Source organism: Mercenaria mercenaria, chromosome 14 (genome assembly GCF_021730395.1).
Source record: "Mercenaria mercenaria strain notata chromosome 14, MADL_Memer_1, whole genome shotgun sequence".
In the NCBI taxonomy this organism is placed as follows: domain Eukaryota; kingdom Metazoa; phylum Mollusca; class Bivalvia; order Venerida; family Veneridae; genus Mercenaria; species Mercenaria mercenaria.
In genome coordinates, this window is record NC_069374.1 from 58532562 (window position 1) to 58559479 (window position 26918).

At 34.2% G+C, this 26918-nt stretch overlaps 1 protein-coding gene across 11 annotated transcripts in view; it reads left to right on the forward strand.

Annotated features, from left to right (window-relative positions):
* The window catches only part of LOC123527870 (agrin-like), a 336920-nt gene that overhangs the window by 235125 nt on the left and 74877 nt on the right, over nt 1-26918 (forward strand). For all 11 annotated transcript variants that reach the window (XM_053523608.1, XM_053523610.1, XM_053523611.1 and 8 more), the window contains one exon: nt 3826-4044. In XM_053523608.1, coding sequence (XP_053379583.1) covers nt 3826-4044 — 219 coding nt within the window. The remainder of the gene's footprint in view (nt 1-3825; nt 4045-26918) is intronic.

The following is a 26918-nucleotide window of genomic DNA, read 5'->3' on the forward strand; positions in this document are numbered from 1 at the left end:
TATATATATATTACATTTTTGTGCACTGGACAAACAACAACAACACGATAGCAACAATACAAATACAACATGTATAATGATAATTATAATCATCATCATCATCATCATTATAATAATACTTACTATATTCGTAATATAGATCTAATAATAATAATAATTGTAATAATAATAATAATTCATAATTTATACTATTATTATGATTTGTATTTTTATAATAATGATTAATACTGATGATAAATATTAAAGATAATGATAATTATTGTTATGCGTGGAAGGTTCACTGGATCTACGGTAACAAACGTGAAGGTGATACTTCCGAGAAAGGTATATCCCTTTTTAGTTGTAAATGACCATAGAAACAATTGCAAACATACTGAAATCAGATTTAGGCACCAAGACTCGAAGTATTTTTATATTTGGTAAGAATAACTATTTTTATTTTTATGATATACCTCTTCTTACTCAATCAATTCTCTGAAACAAAAAGTGTCAAAAGTCACGAAAGTACTTGTTGTTAAAAACCACAATTATTATGCTGCAAACTGTATAGACCTAAAAAAGTGGCAGCTGATCCGGATCTGTATTATTTACTGCTCAATAATCATGTCTTCGCAAACGGACACACATCAATTTGTCTTTGTCTGTGTTTTCAATAAAATCGCGATGTTGAGTCATTTGGGGCCGCAACTTACAACGGGAAGTGATACTTGGCCAAAGTGATGGATACCGATGAAGAGGAGGCACACATTAGTTTTATGAAACTAAATCATGAGATGGTGTTTTGTACAAATTTTGTAGACGAATTTTGGGTTCCTTTGCTGATATTCTAGTCACCGCAAACGAACACAAGCCAGCTGAAAATTTTGAGATTTCATTTCTCCTAGACAAAAATAAAAAAATAATGTTATTGTAAACAAGTTGCTGACCACAACTAGAGTATGCAAGATACGTTACCAGTGAGTTTCTCTGTGTTCCAGTATATCTGCGATCTGAGTATATATAAGTAAGTAGGGTTCCGGTATATAACATCTGCTTTGTAGTTCATCAGGTGTTGAGATTTAATTGTTTTTGACTTCTCAGTAGAATGTTTGAATACAAGACAAGATACGTTACATTTGGTATCTTTAGTTTAGAATTAACTCTTGTTCCAGTTGAGCATATTTGTGTTAAAATTATCAATAAACTGTAGCCTACTGGTTTTATTATGACATAATTTTGGTGTTTAAAGTTCAGTTGATGTCAGAAATGTAGCTTATGCTGAACTGTTAAGTCAGTAATAAATTTAACTGTAGATATGTTTACTGTTTTGAAATAATATCTACAAGAAACGTCTGTAAAATTTTTTTCAGTAAAAGCAAAGTTTAAATCAGTACCTATGGGTAGAGAAAATATTATACCAATATGAATGATAAGATATAGTACTCTGTAAATAGGTACCATTCCTTTTATATGTACATAAAACATACCCAAGCAGTTCAGTAACGTATCTTACATGTTAAAAACACTAATTTCATTCAGACTGAATTTTCTTAAACACTATTTCTGATCAGGATCAACGGCAACTAGATTCATATTACTGATAGTTTCAAGAACATATTAAGTGCACATATACGTAAAAGCAAAGAAATTATTTTTTTGGTGCCAAGCAGTTGTTATTTTGTCATTCTTATGTAGAATTAATGTAAAATCAAATTAAATTGATGTCAGCAATGCATGATAATTTCATTTGATTGTTGGGAACTTCATTTCATTGACAAATGCAAGGCTATTTTCCTCTATAAAATTACACCTGATAAAAGGAGGTGGTCGCAAAGCAAAAAAGTATAGTAGTTGTTTTTTTAAACTTCTAAAGTTTCAATTTCTAAATGTAATTGTCAAGTTTTAGGGGTTTTAGCTGTTTTATATAACAGCTATTTAAATTGTATGTTAATATTTTAGATAAATGAAAAACAGTTATAATATACATGTATACTGATTAATTATGACAATGCCATCCCCTTTGTTTGAATATTTAACACACAAAAATAACTTCAGGTACATTTTGGTATTATCTAATTTTTCCCAACTGAGACAATTTCAAAGAACATTTTCCCAATTCCACCAACTTGGGTGCACATTCCCAAAATGATAAAAAGGCCTGTGATATAAGGCATAAAAAAATTGTTTGTTTCCGGTATCCCGACCTACCCTAAATTTTTGGCCCAGCCCTAAATGTTTTTATGCTTAAAACATAGCTAGTGATGTTAGAAGTCAACTTACTGATGCTCTTAAGACATAACCGCCTTAATTTTGTATTCATTTTTTGACACAAAAATCATTTTCGAAAAGTCTCCCTCAATAAAAAAGAAAATTAAAAAAAAAATGTTTTCCGACCTATACTACCAGGCTAATTTTTTAGCTCACCTGTCACAAAGTGACAAGGTGAGCTTTTGTGATCGCGTGGCGTCCATCGTCCGTCGTCCATCCGTGCGTGCGTCTGTGTGTGCGTAAACTTTTGCTTGTGACCACTCTAGAGGTCACATTTTTCATGGGATCTTTATGAAAGTTGGTCAGAATGTTCATCTTGATGATAGTTATCTAGGTCAAGTTCAAAACTGGGTCACGTGCGGTCAAAAACTAGGTCAGTAGGTCTAAAAATTGAAAAATCTTGTGACCCCTCTAGAGGCCATATTTTTCATGAGATCTTCATGAAAATTGATCAGAATGTTTACCTTGATGATATCTAGACCAAGTTTGAAACTAGGTCACGTGGCATCAAAAACTAGGTCAGTAGATCTAAAAATAGAAAAACCTTGTGACCTCTCTAGAGGCCATATTTCTCAATGGATCTTCATGAAAATTGGTCACAATGTTCACCTTGATGATATCTAGGTCAAATTTGAAACTGGATCACATGCGGTCAAAAACTAGGTCAGTAGGTCTGAAAATAGAAAAACTTTGTGACCTCTCTAGAGGCTATATTTTTCATGGGATCTTTATGAAAATTAGTCAGAATGTTCACCTTGATGATATCTAGGTCAGTTTCGAAACTGGGTCACGTGCAATCAATAACTAGGTCAGTAGATCTAAAAATAGAAAAACCTTGTGACCTCTCTAGAGGCCATATTTTTCAAGAGATCTTCATGAAAATTGATCAGAATATTTATCCTGATGATATCTAGGTCAAGTTCGAAACTGGGTCACGTGCAGTCAAAAACTAGGTCAGTAGGTCTAAAAATAGAAAAACCTTGTGACATCTCTAGCGGCCATATTTCTCAATGGATCTTCATGAAAATTGGTGAGAGTGTTCAGCTTGATGATATCTAGGTCAAGTTTATAACTTGATCATGTGCGGTCAAAAACTAGGTCAGTAGGTTGAAAAATAGAAAAACCTTGTGACCTCTCTAGAGGCCATATTTTTCATCAGATCTTCATGAAAGTTGTTGAGAATGTTCACCTTGATGATATCTAGGTCAAGTTCAAAAGTGGGTCACATGCCTTCAAAAACTAGGTCATTAGGTCAAATAATAGAAAAACCTTGTGACCTCTCTAGAGGTAATATTTTTCAATGGATCTTCATGAAAATTGGTCAGAATTTTTTATCTTGATGATATCTAGGTCACATATGTTCAAAAACTAGGTCACTATGTCAAATAATAGAAATAACGACGTGATACTCCGTTCAACACTGGGTCATGTGGGGATAGGTGAGCGATTCAGGACCATCATGGTCCTAATGTTTCAGCATGTTACCGGAAACAAAGAATTGTTTTTTTAGGTCTAAGCATAAAATCCACATTGACCAGTCTTCCACAGTTTCTTACCACTACTTTTTTCTATTTGCAGATCCTTGTGATGGTATAAAGTGCAAAGGCAATGAGGTTTGTCAGTTAGATAAAGACCGTAAAGCTGTATGCCAGTGCGAAACATCATGTGACGATGAGATAGCTTCTGTATGCGGGAGTGATGGGAAAACGTATGGTAATCAGTGTCTCCTGAGGCAACAGGCCTGCCGTCTTGGGCGAGACATCACCCCGCTGTATGACGGAAAATGTATAGGTACCGGTAAGTCCTCAACATGAGTTTTTGTTTATCAGTAAAATTGTGCCCCATCCATTATCCCTTAAAATAGGGTCCATGATGGGAGTATACAAAAATATTATTTACATAAATTTTGTTCATTCATATGAATTGGTCCATACAAGGAGTCTTATTTGAGCTGTGCCATGAGAAAACCAACATAGTGTGTTTTCAGCCAGCATGGATCCAGACCAGCCTGTGCATCTGTGTAGTCTGGTCAGGATCCATGCTATTCGCTTTCAAAGCCTATTGGAATTAGAGAAACTGTTAGCGAACAGCATGGATCCTGATCAGACTGCACAGATCCATGCAGGTGGCAAATGCACTATGTTTCCAGATGGGTTACAGATGGAGTGGAGATTTATTTGAAGAAATGTTTTAAAGTTTTTTCCTAAATACCTCTTCCAGGGCATGTTGGTAATAATTTGAGGAGGGGGCAGTGGTGGGGGGAGGCACATTTTGAATGCAATACTATCAAAGTTGTTTTAAAATAAAGAAGGGCTTATACCACTTACCAGTATTGCATTTATCCCTTCTGGTTAAAATTACTATTCAGAGAGTATGGAGAATAACAAAGTCCCGTTCATTTTATCTTGATCAGGGGAAATCAACAGATTGATGTCCCCACAAAAATAACTGTCTTAGACAAAACCATGAAATTTCATGTCCGCAAATTGAAATGTCATTTAATGATATAACAGTACATTGCAGATTATAACATACTTACTTTTGAACAAATATTTTCTAATATTGATATGTAAATTTTTTGACATCGATAATGACAGTGAATAAAATGATATATCAAGCTTCGCTTTGAAAAATATATGAGCCGCATCACGAAAAAACCAACATAGTGCAAGGATCCAGACCAGCCTGCGCATCTGTGCAGTCTGGTCAGGATCCATGTTGTTCGCTTTCAAAGCCTATTGCAATTAGAGAAACTGTTAGCGAACAGCATGGATCCTGACCAGACTGTCAGATGCACAGGCTGGTCTGGATCTACGCTGGTCACAAACGCACTATGTAGGTTTTTCTCATGGCGCGGCTCATATGTACTCATTTTTTTATAGAGTTGTTGCAGAGGAATGTGGGCATATTTTCAAATGCAAATCTAAAACCCTATAATGCTACACAACCTTAAGATGTATTTGAAATATTGTTGTTAATTATTATGAAAATCTTATCATAGATAAGATAAGACAATATTACACACAACATATATTAATATGTATGCATACATGTATCATATGTAATGATGTTGAAAAATTAATGTACCATATATAAACTGTATGATATAAATGTCATTTTCTTCATGATTTTCCCAAAATATTTTACATGATTTTACATTGCATTGATAACTCATGTACATAAAAATATGTTGCAATTTAAATGATTGTTTTAAAACAGGTGATGACGGTCGTTCCGGCGGCATCGTAGACGGTAACGATTTCTACACCGTCTAACTGTGTGTGTTTAGGAAGGAATGCATTTATACAAAGGGCAATCAATAAACATTTTCACAGGAGCTTAAATCAGATTTCCAGGATATAACTTAGTTTTATGACATTTTGAAGATTTCCTTAGAGAACTGAATTTGCAGATATTGCTTTGTTCTCGCTTTCCTTCAAATTGCACTAAAAGCAATGATTTCTTGGGGCAGATTTTTGCGAACTTTATTTTTCCAGTCTAAATTTTTACAGGAGAAGTATGTGTATGAGTATATGACTGATGGAATACCAATGGTGTTAGAGTGCGGAGAAATGGGAGTGGGGGCAGGGGCAGCTAGGGGCATGGTGTCCCAAACAATGTTTGGTTTTCTTCACACTCTGTGCTGCAGTCTGGTTATTTCTAAGCTACCATCTAGCAAGTTCAAGGTTTTTGTACTACTCAACCTTGTGTCTACATGTGTTCACGTACCCAGCAACGTTTTTATGCAATTTGCTTGTTCACCATCATCGTCCACATCATACTACACAAGGCCCATAGCACACAATCAAAATTAATATTTAATGAATTATGCCCCTTTTTACTTAGACTAAATTACTTTTAAAATGTGTTGCACTTTCAGTCTGTCTTTGTTATTACTAAATGGATGTGATTCAAACAATCAAAACAGTTGTTTGAAATCATCAGCTGCAGATACAGCACAGAGTCCATTACTTTGTCAGAAATGTTCAAAGAATTATGTCCCTTTTGTTAAAAGAATTTCAGAATTTAATGTTTTTATTCATTATCTCTCAGAATGTCTCTGTAATAACTGAGTGAATCAGATTTTGAAACTGAACTAGATTTTCCATATACTAGTAATCATCCAAATCATTACTGTCAAGGTCACAAAGTGTAGAAAGTGTGTGAGATTGTGTTTGCTGAATCCATTTGCAGTGGACTTTACATACCATAGTCATCAAAATGGTTGTTCTTTGTATTTGCATTAGTGCATTAGTTAGTGCATGTAAATGTTACACTCCAATGGGATGGAGGGCCAAGCACAAGTCATGTCAGATCTTTTCCAGGTCATAACTTTGATATGCATGGAGCAATCTTAATTTTATTTGGCATAAATGCAATCTGATTATTATAATAAAATCATATCCTATGAAAGCTTTATGTGCTTTCCATATATGGAAGATTGTGTACTCTAGTCAGGTTAGCATTGATGTTTTTTCTAATTAAGTTGGAGTGTCCTGTACAAACGTCTGGTGCAATTCAAAGTTAAAGGCCACACTTTTGGGGTCAAAGGTCATTTGAGAGCCCATCCGAACTTTGACATGCATGGAGCAGTCTTATTTTTATTTGGCATAAATGCTTGCCGCAATGAGATATAGTGTTGTGCAAAAATCCCAGGCCCCTATTTCAAGGTCGAGGTTACACTTAAGGCTCAAAACTCATATAAAATCTTATCTAGGCTAAAATATTGATATGCATTGAACATCTTTGTTTTATTTGGCAGAGTTAAAACCTCAATGAACCAGAGCTGCTTGTCTTACAAGAGCTGCAGCTTGTCTTGGTCCAGGTGACGTGCAAAGGGGTCAAAGGTCATGCCAAATCTTACTTTTAATTGTTTAGTCATTTAGGCAGTGTTAAAACAGTTAATTGGCTTAATTGACTTACACTGAGGGACCATATATAGAAAAGTTTACTTTAAAATATACTATCAAACTTCGTTTTCTCAAACTTGGATAAAATCAAACACTGTCCTTTGCACTCACCGTTAGGTCCTGGCAAAAACCCCGCATATTATATATATTGTTTGATGACTGGAACTACTGATAACTCAGATAAATTTGCTGGTCCCATCAAGTATGAGCAAATGAAGTTTGATTGTACATTAAATTGCAAATTTTAGAGTAGTTAAGGCACTAAACCATCTTTCTTTTTTGACAAATTTTCCACAATAGAAAATCGTTCAAACATTTTAACTGACATTAATTTTGTCATTACAGATTTGACATGACACCTGTCCAAACTCTAGGGGTATGTCTGAGTAAATTCAGCAGTAAATAACAATTTTACTGATATTTTTGGAATATATGTGAGCCGTGCCTTGAGAAAACCAACATAGTGGCTTTGCGACCAGCATGGATCCAGACCAGCCTGCGCATCCGCGCAGTCTGGTCAGGATCCATGCTGTTCGCTAACAGTTTCTCCAATTCCAATAGGCTTTAAAAGCGAACAGCATGGAGCCTGACCAGACTGCATGGATGCGCAGGCTGGTCTGGATCCATGCTGGTCGCAAAGCCACTTTGTTGGTTTTCCCATGGTACGGCTCATATAATTTATATACTATAAAACATTTTTCTATAACAAAAATTGAATTATTTATCTCTGATATATAGGCTACCTTGTAAAATGTTATGCATTGCCCTTTGTACCATAGATGACTTTGAAAATTTTAGAAGTGAATCTTTACCTTTATTGAATGAACTTATTTTGCAGTGCCTTTTAAAATCAAATTAGTTTGAATGACGTAACATTTTATTATTTTGAGCCGTTTTTTTTCAGAACGATTTACTGCCGGTTGTGAATGCGTGCTAAGCCTGGACCTTTTGTCACTTTTTTTTTAGATGCAAAGCAGATATTTTTAGCCGGAAACGTGATACGTCACCTGATAAATATTAGAACTACCTCTTTCTTAGATGCATACAAACTGAGAAAGAGATATTATGGCAACAGTCACACAGTTTTAGACTTACCAAAAATGGTAACTTATTTTTTTCTAATTAATATATCATCTGAAATTCCCTGTAAATTTTGCATCAATTATAACTAAAAATGCTACCAGATAAATGTACGACAAAATTCCACAAAATAAGGACTGAAAACTGTCTAGTATTCCAGCAGCGTAACTATAACACTGTAAAGTGTAGTTTACCTACCTGCATATATAGCTGTCCATACAAAACAGGACACTTTTCGAATAATAAGGCAGGTGTCTGACACTTGACATAAAGTGAAAATGTTGGGTGCAAGCTAGCTAGGTGTTTAACAGACACCATTTTACACAGATCCACTTCTTACTGTTCTGCTATATTCCTAGAACCTAGCTGAGTAGAACAAAATTTAGGACTTTGAATTGATAACTCTGGAAATTTCCTAACAAAGAGGTAGCTCTGATGTTTACCAGGTCATGAATAGAGCATTTTGTGTGTTTCTACAATTTAAGTTTGGTATAGATACATTGTAGCTCTGGGAATGTGTATATATATATTCTTATAATCCATTTTAGTCTTTGTAGCATTTACAACTTTACAGTCATAAATTATGTATGGAATCAATTTCGCAAACTACAAGCTAGCTAGGTGTAAAAAGATTTATGAAAGACTGTTTACAGTCAAAGCTATGTTAGCAACAGTCAAGGGAGCAGGTGACTGCTTAAGAGTGAGTAGGGCTGTGTATTGATTGGAATGATTGATGCGATATTTGTATCAATACAGAATGATCGATATTTGATATAGTATATGAAATTCTTATACCGGTATTTGGAAGTATGTGTCACTGTGTTACACTTTTTCATATGCTTTTAAAAATAACATGCATTTCCCGACCAGAAAAGAATTCCAATAATTTTATGATTTATTAATCATAAGTTATGCAGACGACATGTTAACTAGCCTCACTTTCAAATCATTTGAGTATCAACACCCATTATCAAAGAGAAAAACTTATTGTTCCTTCTCTTAAGAAGGAACACTTAGTGTTGGTAAGTCTAACTTGACTGAGCAATGAACTTGAAAGCTGTTGTCGTTACAAGCTGGCCAATCAAACTCCGTGACCTTAGAAATAACCTCTGACGTTAAAATTATTCTTTCCTAATTGAGGCGACTCTCTGATTGAACGCACTCCGTGGATTACAAATTACTAAACCCGAGGATGATTGATTGATTCTTTTATTTCCTTTATTCTTGAAGAGCATAACATGTGTACAAGTAGGTAGACATAGAGCAAATTTACATGTAAATAACTGAATATTATCGTTACCTTCGAATGCATGGTCAATATGTGAAAATAAACCCAATTGCGACCCTCTAATTATGCGCAACATTTCACGCATTGAATGGAACACTACTGACCGGATCAACATGTATAGTCAGTGTATTCTTATTGCCATATTTACTCAACTGAAAGTGGTAACAGATTCACTTTGTTTTGTTTGTTTGTTTTGGGTTTAACGCCGTTTTTCAACAGTATTTCAGTCATGTAACGGCGGGCAGTTAACCTAACCAGTGTTCCTGGGTTCTGTACCAGTACAAACCTGTTCTCCGCAAGTAACTGCCAACTTCCCCACATGAATTATCAGAGGTGGAGGACTAATGATTTCAGACACAATGTCGTTTATCAAATAGTCACGGAGAACATACGCCCCGCCCGAGGATCGAACTCGCGACCCCGCGATCCGTAGACCAACGCTCTTACCTACTGAGCTAAGCGGGCGGGCTTAGATTCACTTTGTTGTTGGATTTTACAATTTATGTTAGCGTAAATACTTACTCGACATTTTTAGGCAATATAAAAGAACATAGTTCTTTTCCAGACTTTTAGTTTTTTGTATTTAAAGCACCCTTGGTGCAAAATGTAATGCCCACCAGGGACGCTTGAAAATAAGTAAAGTTTCTTGTTAAACATGGGTAGTCGACAACTTATTTCCACCTTATTAACGCTAGTCAGGATATCAGACACAAACAGGAATCGATCTGGGTTCGGGAATCGAACTCGGATTGGTCCGGGAATCGAACCCGGATCGCTGACTTTGTAGTCCAACCTGCTAACCACCGTGCCACGGTCTCCCTGATTAAATGTGGGGGAGGGATACGGAATATCAATAAGGTAGATTGTATTGTCCTTGTGTCCGACCCTTGGGTTTCACACACTGATGACCAATATTTAAAACAGATATTGCAACCAAAATTTTACAAGATGATCAATATATATTTATATAGATGTGCCCTAGAAGGAACTTTTGCTATGCTTTAACTTGTATCAATTAAAGCCGGTCGCTAATTGAACAAAGTTTATTGACTCAATGAATGAAACTGAAATAAATGTAATTGGATCACCAATAGTAACAAATAGGATAACATGAATGTAAATGTATTTTTCTATATGTAAATTAGGTCACACATAATGAAAATTATAAATAACCAAAATGAATGAAAACTGGGGTTCCTTAAATCGCAAGCTTAATTTACATAATTATGATATATGAAATAGAAAACGATAATGAAAACGTTATCGGAAAAGTCGATTATGTTTTTATTGGTAATTCAGGGTTTACTTTATGGTAAATCAGGGTTTTCAAAAGTAGTACAACTATTTTGTCACGGATAATGGTTTCACTACCCGATTCCCCTTTTCTCAATAATAACATAAACATGTTATTGTTACAAATACCGTGTGCCAGTAGTACATCATGATTTGTCGGTGGACACCTTTGAAATTAGCAATCAAAACATACATGATCTTGTGCATGGAAGAAGGACTGAAAGAGCAATTACTGTTTTGGCATACCAGCAGTTGATTCCAACTTGCATAAATACCCTTAAATTACAGTCGGAATATTAGTTACAAATACATACTTTATGTTTCTTTTGAATTATTCGATATTTGACTGATGCAGCAACCTTCAAAACAATATAGCAATACAAATGGGCAGTTCATGAATGAAACTAATGGTAAAAAACCCTCCTTCCTTTCCATCATTAAATAACTTTAAACCAATATTTTTTTTTTTCATTTAAAAGCAGCTGAAAGATTAATACACAAGAGTCCTTTGCAAACTATATTATATCAAAAAGGAGTTTAGACACAATTCTTTTCTGTTATATCTCTCATGCTAGGGTATTATAAAAATTAATTTTTGGGTGCTTTTTTAAGTCTCAGAATTATGAAAACAGATTTTGAGTACAAGACATCTAAATAAGATGTATGTATTTAGATGCTACATTTTTAACAGATACATATTATAAAAAAAGAAAACAATATTATATGAGCTAAGCATTAAAATTTTGCTCCTTGCAGTATATATTAAATTTTAAGTTTATTTTTAGACATTATTATTGATATGACTTGAGCATATAAAGTACATCATAATAACACAAGTTAGGTCCTATGGGAACTTTTCTGGTTTTTGATGGTGAAAGGTCTTAGATCCCAGGGTCTGCTCTAGGAATTGATTCAGGCAAGCACAGACACCTGCTTATAGAATCATCCTCTGTTCCAAAGCTGTAGATGTAGGAGATTCTACACCCTATAAATATGTTGCTTAATCCGCATTGGTGAGGGGCAAGTGATTCGAAGTAAGCATCCTTTACCGCTCAGCCTGATGAAGGCCCCCCCTTGTTTCTTAGATGTGTATTAGAAATTGGCTCTTCCTTACATAACTTTATAAAACAAATAAGCATTACAAAGAACATTGATCTGCCATTCCATTTCATTTTGCTCATTCATAATTTAAAGAGATGTTCATGGCATTGTGACAGAAATAGATCAATCCCTTGGGCCTATTTTTTTCATGCCTCAGTGATTGTTACTGCCTAATATATTGTAGACAGGTAGACAGGGAAACTTCAGTATCACTTATATTTCATGATTTCATGGACAACATATTATTCCAATTGCCATATAAGAATCAGTACTTCAAAGTGTTTAGTTAAATTACTGTTTTTAAAGATAATACTACTCAAAAGTCACAAGTCATTGCAATTGTTAAAGCGTGTGGCTCTGTCAGCAAATTTTAGCAAAAGTAACGAAATTGGTTACATATATAACCCAGTGTACAACTGCACAAAGGACTGCTAGAACTGAGTTTGAGATTGTTTAAATATTAATTCTGACTATATAATTTATTATGTAATGTATGTTTTATGGTCATTAGTCTGCTGATCCAGTGACAATGTTGACTGAATGTAGAAATGGAAAGTTAACTTTTTTTACCTTCAGTTTAATCAATTACCAGATGATGAAGTCAAATAACATCAAATTCTGTAGGGATAAAATTGTGCTGCTTTCCTGTCAGTCACCACTGACCACTTAATTAAGAAAAGCTAATTTAAAACAATGTATATTAAAAACCTAAGAATTACCTTATATACCTAGTGGAATTTAATGAACTTATAAACATTACAACCCTAACATTATACATTTAAAGGTATGATATAAACAGCAATTTAAGGAGGATATTAAAGATATGCTGGAGAAGTAAATTCTTTAATTTGGTGATTCTTATACAGTCACCTCATTCATTATTTTGCCAGTTGGCACATGACAGTCCATGTGATTGTCATATGACTTAAATACTGACTATACTTACTGCATTTATTTGTATTGGCCATCCTTAACTTTGTTTCATTTAGTTCCAGTCCAGACAGTTCAGACTGACACCCTGCTATCATGAAAAACTGTGAGAATCAGGGAAGTTATTTAGTCATCATGGATACACATATATCTTAATTCTGTGCTAGCTGCATAATTGTGCTGCACTTCTTAAATTTTGATCTTTTTAGTGTTTTATTAAAACAATGTTCAATAAAAACAAATGGTTAATAGGATCTTGCAAAACAAAGGGAAGTAACTGTTGCTAGTAATACAATACTATCAGTCACATTAGTCTTATACCACATTTCCAATTATTAAGTTCTAAAATTGTAATGGACTTGATAAGCCTGACTTATAAACCAGGCTATATAATTCCTGGTCATTTCTTTAAACTTCAGGAGGAGAGCATGGCTGTATATGATAATAAATGAAAGGTGCATTAAATTATTCTGTCTCAACATATTTAATCTGCTTTTTTTTATACCTAACCAATGTAGCAATTTATCCAGCATGGTATGTAGTGAGCATGAGATTTGCATGTTAATTGTTACATGTTGTAAATACTTGTTTAAATACAGAGGTTAGTGATATTTATATGTTTAAAATATAAGGAAGTAATGTTGAAATAAATACTATATTATAAGGCAAGCCTGAGACAGTTTGGTTGTAAAAAAAAAAGAAATCATATGTCATACCTGAGAATAGTGTTCTTCTTGCATATTATTAATAATCTAGGTAAATGTTGATTAGTCAAAAACTTAATGAGATTTTGTGTTTTGATATTGTTGAGTTTGTTAAAGGTAAGGAAGGAAAAAAAAAGCACTTTAATATGTATATTTTCTTTGGGGAAAGTTTTTATAGAAGATAAAAAGCACTTTCTGTATTGGTATTTCTTCAGGCAGGTTTGTATGTCAAAATGTATATGTTACTGGTCAAGATCTTTATTAGTACTTTTTTCTATAAAATTTAGCAGAAAAAAATAACACAAATGAAATTGAATTTCTTTTCAATAGAATCCCTTTTTATTGGTCAGATCATGAACTTTTTCTAGAATGCAATTATAGAAAACATGTTATCACTGGATTCAGGGGAAGAACAATCATGTTACCAGGATTTAGGGGAAATCATGCACTCTGGGAGTTTTTTTTTTATTTGAAATTGAAACCACAGAAAGTTATAGTTAGAATAAAACTTAATCAAGAGTTGGGAAAAACTGTTTGCTCGCAAAGTCTCGGAAAAGTCTATTTAAGGTAGTTCTGCATGTTTGTTAAACTGGAAGTGATGGCATAATGTCATTCATCAGGATACCGTAGAATAAAGCATGGATTTGGCGTAGGGAAATGAAAATCATTTTATAAATTAATGGCAGCCAGTGAGTAAAATTAATGTATTACAATGGCACCGTTACTATCTTTCAAAAGTAAAAATATAATGTGAAATTGCACCATAGTATAGGACATTATGTTTATTTAAGACTGTGAAAAGTTTCATTAAAATCTACATAGTAGACAAAATATTTTTTGCTAAAAACTGTGATTTTCCCATAGACTCCCATTATGAAAACCTATGTGAGGTCCAAATTTTTTTCAAATCAGTTATTTGCCAGATCTTCTAATCATGTTCTAAAGTTTTGAAAAATCAAGGTTCAATCAAAATCTGTGTTGTAGGAATATTTTTATCCGAAGGTGCAGAACTACCTTAATTCATAACCCTTTTGAAAAATAATTATCCATAAATACATTAATGGATTTATTTTCTCCTAGAGAAATGGAGGGGACAGAAACAATGATATATGTAGGACATTATCAATGGGTCTGTCCTGGCAATATTGATGTCATTTCTACACATATAGAGTACCTTAAGTGGTCTGTAGGTGGGATCTGGAAGAATCTTGAAGCAATTTAAGCTCACTTGCAGTCAGTGGACAACATGAAGATGGGGTTTTGTGTGCCTAAATACCCATGGCCTAATGGTTAAGGCATTCCATCTTGGGAGTGGGAGGTCAGAGGCTTGAATCCCATTAAAATGTGACCACTTGGTGATCGAGCCACCAGAAAGTTAAAGAATTCGTTACAGATTATCTTTCTGTTGGATGATTAGGGGTCTTGACCTTCTTCTATGACACCATAGTGTTGGTGTTTCCTAGAAGTGGACTCAAATAAACTTGAAGTTTCATTGCAGTTAATTGAGCTAAAATAATTTGGACATACTATTATAACCTATATTACCGATGAGGATAGGATTAAGGAGATTAATGTGTACAAGGCGAAGGTTACTCAAGTAAAAGTGACATGACCAGAATGACACTATAGTAAATGAATGCCAAAAAATTAATCTTTACCTTACACCTTGCACCAAATTTTAATGAAACTTGATCGGAATGTTACCGTCATTAAAATCTTGGACGAGTTTGATATTGGGTTATCTGGGTTCAAAAACTAGGTCACCAGGTCAAATCAAAGGATAAGCTTGTTAACACTCTATAAGTCACAAGTTTGGCTCAATTTCAACGAAACTTGGTCAGAGAGTTACCCTCAATAAAATCTTGGTCAAGTTTGATATTGGGTCATCTGGGGTTAAAAACTAGGTCACCTGGTTAAATCAAAGGATAAGTTTGTTAACACTTTAGAGGTCACAATTTTGGCCCAATCTCAATGAAACTTGGTCAGAATGTTACCCTCAATAAAATCTTGGACAAGTTTGATATTGGGTCATCTGGGGTAAAAAACTAGGTCACCAGGTAAAATCAAAGGAAAAGCTTGTTAACACTGTAGAGCCCACATTTAAAACTGTATCTTCATGAAACCTTGTCAGAATGTTAATCTTAATGATCTCAAGGTCCAGTTTGAATCTGGGTCATGTAGGGTCAAAAACTAGGTCACCAGGTCAAATCGAAGGAAAAGCTAGTTAACACTGTAGAGGCCACATGTATGACCATATCTTAATGAAACTAAGTCAGAATGTTTATCTTGAAGATCTATAGTTCGTGTTTAAATCTGGGTCAGGTGGGTTAAAAAACTAGGTCACTAGGTCAGATCAAAGGAAAAGCTTGTTAACACTCTAGAGGCCACATTTATGACTGTATCTTCATGAAACTAGGTCAGAATGTTAATCTTGATGATCTTTAGGTCAAGTATCAATCTGGGTTATGCGAGGTCAAAATCTAGGTCACTGGGTCAAATCAAAGGAAAAGCTTGTTAACAGTCTAGCGGCCACATTTTTGACTATATCTTCATGAAACTTAGTCAGAATATTAATCTTGATGATCTTTAGATCAAGTTCGAATCTGGGTCATGTGGGATAAATAGCTAGGACACCGGGTCAAATCAAAGAAAAAGTTAGTTAACACTTTAGAGGCCACATTTATGACCATATCTTAATGAAACTTTGCCAGAATGTTAATCTTGATGATCTTTAGGCCAGTAGGCCAGGTGAGCGATACAGGGCCTTCATGGCCCTCTTGTTTATATTTTTTATCATATATGTACATTTTATATCAAATAAAGTAACTTCAACTTTTCAATTTTACTGCTAGTGAGTTGCTTTAAAGCACACTAGATAAATATTTCACCAACTTTCATTTTGCCATATTGCCTCACTGAGCATTTTGGCAGAGACGTCTATTATAAGTATTAATGCTACATAAGATTTGGCATCCTCATAAAATTATGAGCAGCTTGCATTACATGAAGATGTTTTCCTTATACTTTGCAAGCAACCTTTTTTAAACTTAACTATTATTTTATACCAGATACTGTCACCACTTTCACCAGTGCATAAGGTCAAAGCATCAAACTGATGGTAGTGGACCATTAAAGACAGACAGTAATCTCTACTTAAATACTGGTCATGGAAACGATTGTTCGTTAATGAACAACATTTACAGCCGAAAAATGATAAAAAAAGAGAAGAGAATATGAAATTAAAACTAGGGGTCCACTACCTTAAAACACACACACCATAAGTGGTCTGAAGCCCCACATGTACCAGAATTGTGACTTTGCCTGAAATATATTATCTTTTTGGAACTATTAGTTTTGTCAGGTCAAAACCTTTCAACCAGTTTTATACTTAAACAAAATGATCAGGCTAGATATATATTGAGACATTTTGAATTTTTGGAAAGGTCATTATATAAGACAACCTTCTTTAAACTTGTTCTGATGAGCATCAGATTTTGAATGGGAAAATATTTGTGTCATTTTGATTAGATCTTGTTGTAATTCTTTTATCACTATAATGCATACTTTTTTCATACTATTATGCTTTTTGATTTTTTTTTCATTTTAAATTTGAATGGAAGTGCTGCCAGACCAGTATTGATGGATTTAGGGGTGAAACAAATTCAGTGTATTAATTTAGGTCCCAGTCGAAATTGATGCTTTATTACCATGGTGATTCATGGTTTACCATGGTAGTTCATGGTCATGGGACAGTACTTGACCGTGGCTATGGTAATTGGCACTACAGTAATAAAACATGGTATCAGACCATGGTCAAAAAACCATGGTTGTCCAAAGATTTTTCACCATGGTTGACCAGGGTTTTGATCATGATCTGATAAAATGTTTTATGACAGTGGTAGACAACCATGGTAGTCCACGACCATGGTTGACCGAGTGATTATTGACTTTCAAAAAATAGTAACAAGAAATCAAAATACTCTATTTTTATATATTTTCATTAATCAGTATATTTGAAACAATGTTTTGCACTTACAACAAATTATAAACATTCATGTTGAAGGTTTGTTTAAAATATATCAAAATATTTCACCAAGAGAGATAAGTAATTAAATGTATAAATATGAATTTGAAAGGGTCGTGAAAATACATGACAATTGCAGTCTATATCTAGTTTTGTAAGTCAGTCATTTATTTTACTTAAAATTGCTAAGATGACAACAAATTATAGTCAGACTATGAAAGTTCACCTTTGAATCTGTCTATAAATGCAGGAAAACTATTTTATAACAAGGAAAACTTTTTGGGCCAAAATGCAGTCAGGAATCTTTGATGCATTGTAAAACTTGTTAAGTGTAAAAATTACTAACATGACCATGGTGGTTCATAGTCAGCCGTGGTTGAAAAAAGTTGACCATGGTCGACCATGGTCAAACTGTTGATCGTCTTTTCTGACCATGGTAGACCATTGCCAATCTGATCTCACCATGGTTGACCATCAGGCCAGCCGTGCACCTTACCATGTTCTCACCATGGTATTTGATAGTTCAGACCACATTAAAACATGGTCAACCATCAAAAACTGTGGTGATCATAGTCAACCAAGGTCATCATTTTGTCTGGGTTAGTTGATAGCTGAACAAGTCTATAAACTGCTTAATGTCCAACAAGCCATTCAATAAGCCTTTTAGAAGATGAAAATGTTCAATTTTACTTTAGTGACTTTTGATGACAACCAATTTTAACTGCAGGGTAGCAAACATTATGGTATAATGGTTTATATAAGGGATGCTTTATCAACATTTTCTATATGCTTAGCTAAAAACTTATTTTAAATTACCAAGGGTTTCATTAAGGGCTGGAAGGTCACAGAGCATTTACCCCTGCTATAGTTGTCAGAATCCTAGGCTACTTTTCCTTTTAAGGAAGTAAAGTTCTATAAATGGGAGGATCCCCAAGTCACCCCCCTTTACTTTGAAACTTTGACCATTTACTTTAAAATAAAGAATGCAAAACCTGAATGTCATGAAATAAAACAGTCTTTTCCCTTGCCAGGCAGTAATTTAACTCTTACCCTGCTAAATTTCTATAATGAATTACTTGTCCATCTTTCAATTTGGACAGTACCACTAACTTTTAAAAGAGTTGCTTACCAAAAAAGATGCTGACTGAGTAGGGAATAGTGCACATCTTGATCAGACTGCACAGATGTGCAGGCTGATCATGATCTACACTGGTCGCAAAGGCAGAATCAATCATGTCCAGCGTGATAAGGGTAAGCTGCCTTCCTTCGGACTTAAATTTTCTAAGAGCACATTATGTGTTCCCTGTGTCTCGAAGGCTTGTAATTAAAACAAGAACATTTTAAAGGTTACCTTGTCTGCATTTATGACATCTAACAAAAAGTTATTGATTCTGTCTGTTCTTGTAAATAAATGACATGTGGATAAGCTAGCCTTCCATATTGTGCTATATTTATGGTTACAGGCTGGCCTGTGCGCATGGGTTAATTGAGTAAATTCTGTTCCAAAATCTTTGCCTGAAGAGTACTATAGTTACATTTAGTCCACCCACTCAGCTCAACAAGACCAAAGATATGGATTATGGGATCACTATTCGATCCCTCGGCAAGGCTTATGTGCTCCTTAGGGGTCTTAAAAAGGGCATTATGTCTGGTCAATTCATCGTTCGTTGATGTGTAGAAGTTGGCAGGTACTTTAGCAGAGAACAGGTTATTATTGGTACAGAATCCATGAACACTTGGGTTAGGCTAACTGCTGACTGTTACATAACTGAAATAGTGTTGAAAAATGGTGCTAATTCCAAAACATACTAACAAATTGTCTTCTTTTAGCTCACCAGCACCAAAGGGTCAGGTTTAGCTATATGTGGTTGGCCTGACATACATAAATCTTAGGACCTGAACATGTTCATTAGCTCTTTTTATTAATTTTGTTCAGGGTGAGCTATTAGTATAGGTGGATGGTTTGGCTTCCATCATCTGTCGTCGGTCGTCCATCCTCCTGGCGCGTCAAAATTTTACTTAAACATCTCGGAAACTATAGGTCTGAATTCAACAAACCTATAGTTAGTATAGTATTCTGGTATAGACCTCTATCAAGTTTGTTTTGGCTCATTTTAGAGCCTGTCAGATCTAAAACTAGAAATAAACCTTTAAACAACTTCTTCTCATTAACAGCCTGATGGATCTTGCTCAAACTTGGATTCTAGTATTATTATCCAATCCTCTCCAGAATTTGTTCAAATGAAGGTGCTTAGTCCCTTTCAGGGCCGGTATAGCTGTGTTAAAATGCCTTTAAATGATTAATTTTCATGAACCGATTGATAGATGCTCATCAAACTTGATTTGTAGCATCGTAAGGCCCTTTACAACTTGGAAGTATCTAACCTTCCGGTAACCAGATGCCTAGCCTGCGTTCTAGCCGTCTGGTTACCGGACGACTAGCAAATCCTCGGGGATTTTCTAGACGTCCGGTAATAGATTTCCGAATGAATAAATAATAATTTTATATACTTTTAATGTTATTTACTTAAGATATCGATAGTTATCTGCAAACAAAATTTTGAGTGAATACATATTAAAGATTTACAATAAATCACTGCATTAATCAGCCAATAAAACGGAAGTTTGCCGAAATCAATAATGGCGAGATCGCCGTGACGTCACTCATTAAAATCTGTTCATCTGATGGCTTTTATTTTCGGAATATTTAAGTTTTAACAACTTATTCACTGGATTTTCAAAATTAAAACAGTTTTGAAATAGGTTCTACTTACAATTTTCATATTTAGTATTCAAATATTTTTTAATGAATAACTGTTTCAAATGACATTTAATTTCAATAGCGGCAGTGTGATGTTCAAAACTGTTTGTAAAACAGTAGTTAAGCGTTTATCATTAATCCATTTTATTTCGAAATAATGTCAAAATTAATTAATGAATTGCTTGTTTTATAAGCTTTCTATTCTGCAAAACGAATATATTTTGTGTTTTAAGAATTAAAGTTTAGGCTGTTAGAAAAACATCACTTTTACAAAATAACATGGACGTTCGGCGAACAATGTTTTATCATTTCTAAAAATAGAATATCAGCGGATTTGTGTACAAACACGATCTCATTTGTTTTATTAACTGAAATATCAGATAAGTATTGATATCTTAAATAAATAACATTTAAAACTATATAAAATCATTACTAATTCATTAAGAAATCAATTACCGGACAGCTAGAAAATCCCCTGAGGATTTGCTAGTCGTCCGGTAACCGGACGACTAGAACGCAGGCTAGGCATCCGGTTACCAGACGGCTAGACACTCCCTTACAACTTTGTTGAATTTGGGGCACTTGGCACCTTGGCTGCTAGAACTAAAAATAGAAAAAAACCCACTATAAATGACTTCTTCCCATAAACTACTGGATTGATATTCATCAAACTTGGTTTGTAGAATCATTATAAGGTCCTCTCTCAATCTTATTCAAATGCAGGCACTTAATTGGCCCTGTCTAGGGACCACTAAAGCTAGAAAAACAACTTTTAAATGACTTTTTCTCATCAACCATTAGATAGATCTTCATTAAACTTGTAAAGTAGAAATACCTCTAAACATCTTCTTTTCATGAACCACTGGATGCATCTTCATCAAACTTTGTATGTAGCATGATTGTAAGATCTCTCGCTAAATTCAGGTGAGCGATATAGGGCCATCATTGCCCTCTTGTTTGGTATACTGGAATTCATGGCATATGATAAATTAATGAAATAAAAGTTTTGCAAGAACTGTATAACAATGAAATATATTTCTCATATTTGAATTAATAAAGATCCTGGCAGCATTTCTGAAGAATTTTTCTATAATTTTATAAGAAGAAGAAAGAATTTCTGTATTGCAAACTTTCATGGTCTCAGAGTGTATCTGTTATTGTGATGTGTATATTTGCCAACAGACAACCCGTGTTCTGAAATGAAGTGTGAGACGTATCAGCAGTGTGTTATAGACCGCCTCGGTCAGGCGTCCTGTATCTGTCCATCACCATGCCAACAGGTGTTAAACCCAGTCTGCAGTAGCGATGGTGTTACCTATGATAACGCATGTGAACTGCGGCGCCAGGCTTGTATCGAGCATGAACGGATATATATAGCTCACCCAGGACCCTGTGGTACGCTTATTTCTCAACCCTAGCACCTTTTTTCGCCAATTATAATGACGTGTTTATTGTATATTGTTTATGTATTGTTATACTGTACTTTTGTGGTGTAAAGTGACCTTTGTAATAGACATGCACCTGAACTAAACCACTTTAGGTTGTGTTCATTTGTGACTATTGTTTATTAGTTGACTAAATTTGTGCTATAGCCCGCCTTAATCAGTACCTCACGTCTGTAATTCAAAATGTAACTTAATTGATGTTTGGGATCCAATTTTTCTGTAACATCACTGTTTGCTTTTTTCTTAAAAATAGGTGGAAGTGTGAAGAACAACATACAGTGTTACCCCAGTCTGTGTCCGTGTATTCATGTGCATGTTTCTATCATCTGCTTTCTTCCCTGGAAAAAATAAGACAAAGAAACACAGAAATTTAAATATGAAATGAGGAGGATACTCCGCATGCAGAAGATACTCCACCACTTTTCCGCATTCCAGTCAATTGCTGCGGATATCCGCGGCTCAATACTCTGCTTTCTGCATTAATTATGGTAGCATTTCCGCAACCTGATTTTGCTCCCAATTTCCGCATTTTTTCCGCATTCTGGTTTTGCTGCTGATCTCCATGGCTCAATACTCTGCATTTATTCTGCTTTAATTGCGGAAATAGTTATGTGGTGGAATTGTGGGATTCCGCATTATTTGCGGAAGTTTGAGCTAAGGGTGTGAAACACACTTAAAGGTGAAATATTTTACATAATTTTTTGTGTGCGGTCTATAAATTTAGTTCGAATTGATGGATGTCCCCTGGTACAAACATTTACCACCAACTAGACCATGTGTTGCATGCAAGAGCTCAACTCCAAGCTATAAAAAGGTCAAGATCAACCTTACTAAGAGGTCAGAGTTTTAAGAGATATATATTTTATATATGGGTGAATATTTAAATAAACAGAAAAATGTTTTTTTATTGTAAGATGTGTTAAATTATTGCTTGTTCACACATTTCGTGGTCAAAGATTTTATTGCTTCAGTTTTTGCCATGTCAAAGAGTTTACTTCATTTTTCTGGTCAGATCTATAACTTTTGAATAATAATTATGTAGATGGATATGCAAAGAACTTGGCGCAAACCTTCAACATAATAAGACTGGGAATTAGACCACTAAATGCCATTTTTCTTGTCAGGTCTGTAACTTTTATGTACATAGAAGAATGTTCAAATAAATTTGTACAAGCTTTCACCATAACAAGGTGACAATCAAACATTTAATCATTTAGGTGAAGTAACTTTGTATGGTAATTTTCGTCTTTCAGTCGTAAGTTTGATATACGTTCTTGATGTTCATCAATGTGCTAATCTATTCACAGTACTCCAACTTTTAAATCAATTTGTATATATATATATATATATATATATATTTATTGTTGATTTGTTCTAAAACTTTTAGAATATCTTAGTTAGTATTGAAACTTTAAAAATAATTAAAAAAAAGAATTTCAAAATTTCAGAATTTTATGTGGACTTTAATTGCCATAAAACTGACATTATTAAAAATAGGTTTAAAACTCAAGTACTGTGAAATCATTTTTATTCATGTAGGACGAATTTTTGCGTATTTCGCACAGGACCGATGCGCGAATTTAAGACCACGCTATTACTATGTTTTTATCAAAAAATACTAAAGGTTTTGAAAAACTTGTTCTGCCATTTGTTATTCATGTGGGGAAGATATTAATGACAATTTAAATGTACTGAGGCCACAAAGAAGCATTCTTATATGTGTCCATGATGTACATTTAACGTAGGTTTTATTGACTGAACAAAATAATTTATTAAAATGAAATTTAATACTTTTGCAAGAAAACAAAACAATGTTAATATTAATCATTGGACAAAACAAATTAAGAGGTAGAAATAAAATTTATGTCACATTTTTAGAATTATAGCTGAAGACAATTTTCAAAATGCAGCCTTGCAATTGGTCAATTTTAACACTGTACTAAGAAACAAACAATCAACTGCTGGAGCCGCGCCATGAGAAAACCAACATAGTGGTTTTGTGACCAGCATGGATACAAACCAGCCTGCGCATTTGCGCAGTCTGGCCAGGATCCATGCTGTTCGCTAATGCAGTTTCTGTAATTGCAGTAGGCTTGCCAGCGAACAGCATGCATTCTGACCATACTGCGCAGATGCGCAGGCTATTCTGGATCCATGCTGGTTGCAAAGCCACTATGTTTTGTTTTCTCATGGCACTGCTTTTATAATCTGCCAAAGGAAGGTTAATGTACACAAATAAGTATCATGTATAGAAATATATAGAAAAACTTGAATAAGTGAGATTTTCAAATTCCTTCAAGTAGTGCATTTATTATATAGAGTATATAACCGTGCAAAAGACATGTATGTTATTACTGGCTAAAACAGAGGATTTAATTTACCAGATATCAAACTATGATAAATATAAAATGTTTTCTGGAACTATACTTTTACATTTAATTGAATCTAAGTACTCCACAGAGTACAATAAAATGCTGGAAATGGAGAGAAATTTGTTAGCAGGCCTGACTATCAGCATAATTTGCTTTTAAGGATACAGTTCAAAGCAACTGAAGATGCTCAGAGGACCTAATTGTGTTTCTGGCATCTTTTACCATTGACAGATGAAAATTTTGTGCTGACAAAGAAGAATTTAATTCCTATTACTAATTTTGTTAATTGTCAAGTTCCTTCAAGCTACTTTCCATACAATGATTACATTTCGTTACAGAAAAAAGAATCTGCTAAATGCAAATGATTTTGTTTTTAATATTGAAGTTGTGCGAAAATTGTTTAAATTGGTGTTCTTTTTAAGATTTTGATGCGAAATAACACGGAACCACTACTGTAGTCCACCACTATTATAGCAGTAATAAAAAATGCACATGCATGTAACCTTGGTGCATGCACAGACATCTATTTCTTGATGTAAAAAAAAGTCGTAAGAACCTGAGACAGAAATCATAAACGATTCTCTGGAAAACTGTTTATTACTTTGTAAACCAAAACATACATTTGCAATTGACATATGGCCAAATCAAGGAAAATACTTTACTTCCGATTCCATATACTAAAAGTGGGTTTCGGAACTCCATGAAAAATAAGCGATTACAAAGTAACCAAATTTGGAATTTAGGTATATAATTGTAACAATTGCTATTTGCATAGTCTGAAACCGTAAATAAAATATGTGAATGCTTGCAATTCCATGGAAGGTAACTGTAAAATAGCATAACTTCTTTATGGCTCTGGTCTGACACAGCAGAAAGAAAGGAAGTTCAGGCTCGTATTCAACAAAGTTTTAAATACGTCTTAACTCTTACCCTGCTAAATTTGTTTAATGAACTTGTCCGTCTTTCAGTTTGGATAGTACCATTAGCTGTTAAAAGGGGTGCTTCATAGAAAGATACTAACAGAATGGCGAACAGTACAGGTTATGAGCAGACTGCAGAGATGTGCAGGCTGATCATGATCTACACTGGTCGCAAAGGCAGAATCAAACGTGTTCGCATGATATTAGGGTTAAAATCTAAATTTAGTTTTTGCTAAGTAAGTCTTTTAAGTCTCTTAGTTTCATTCCTAGGTAAGTGTAATCATTGTTTAAAGATTAATAAATAAATGAATAAATAATAATAATCATTTGGTCTAAGAATTCTGTAAAATAAAATTATATATTCAAATATGAAATTCATGAAAATCTCTGTTTTGGATTTCATGACTAAACAATACTTTCATTTCAAGTATACCATTGGTTATTTTTAATTACAGCTGGTATAAATTTTCCTTATCCCTGACAAGCCCATTAGTTTTTCCAATGCAATCCCCCAAAGGAATTCTATTCTGCCGGCACATCAATTAGGGGTAAAATCTCAGATTTAACTGTAAGCAAGAGGATTTTATGCCATTTATAAACTGGCACCTAATTGCAGTTTTGTTATTGACTTTCACATTATCTCTGTCTAGAAAGCTTCTAATATTCTGGAAATAGAGTCTAGATTATGTTTATGAGAATTAAAACAAGTCTAGCCATTTCATTGATGGTACAGAATACAGCTTGTACATTTTGTAGACAACTTAATTGTTCATGCACCAAAGATTTTTTGTTTATAATTCATGTTGTGTAAGTCACATGGGCCATTCAGCAAATTATTCAATACAAAAAGATGCTTCATAAATGCAAGGGATGTGCAAAAGGTTATGCAATACAAGAGATACTCCATAAATGCAAGGGATGTGCAAAAGGTTATGCAATACAAGAGATACTCCATAAATGCAAGGGATGTGCAAAAGGTTATGCAATACAAGAGATACTCCATAAATGCAAGGGATGTGCAAAAGGTTATGCAATACAAGAGATACTCCATAAATGCAAGGGATGTGCAAAAGGTCATGCAATAGAAGAGATACTCCATAAATGCAAGGGATGTGCAAATGTTTATGCAATACAATAGATACTCCATAAATGCAAGGAATGTTCATTGGATGATACAATACAAGATATATGTTATAAATGCAAGAAATGTTCAGTAGTTTATGCAATACAAGATACTTTATAAAATGTAAGTTGTTCAGAAGGTCAATAGAAGAGATGATTCATAAATCTAAGAGATGGTCAAGAGGTTATGTAACACAAGAGGTGCTTCATAAATGGAAGAGATTTTTAGTTGGTCATGCAATACAAGAGATGCACCTTGATTGCAAGGGATTGTCAATTGGTTATACAATGCAAGAGATGCTTTATAAATGCAATAGTTGTTCAGTAGATAATGCAATACAAAATATATATGTTAATGCAAGATACATTCAGTAGGTTATACAGTAGCAGTGATATGTACTGTACTATTTTATTGAACTGTCAAATGCATATTGATTACATGGGCGGTGCACAGAATATTTTAATCTTCGGATGATTTTCGGTACATTCCGTATAGTATACAGAAAGTAACCAGGAATTAAAATGGTTTATATTTAAAGCGTGCATACAAACGTCCGCAAGTCACGATAGCTAAGTGGTCATCGTCAATAGCTTGAAACCTGAAGATCTTAAGATCGAAACCGTTCTGAGTCTGTTTTCTTTTCTTTCCTTTTTTTTCACAAATTTCAAGAAACACTTTGTACATATACATTTTTATGCAATGTTCCCTTCATTGTATTTT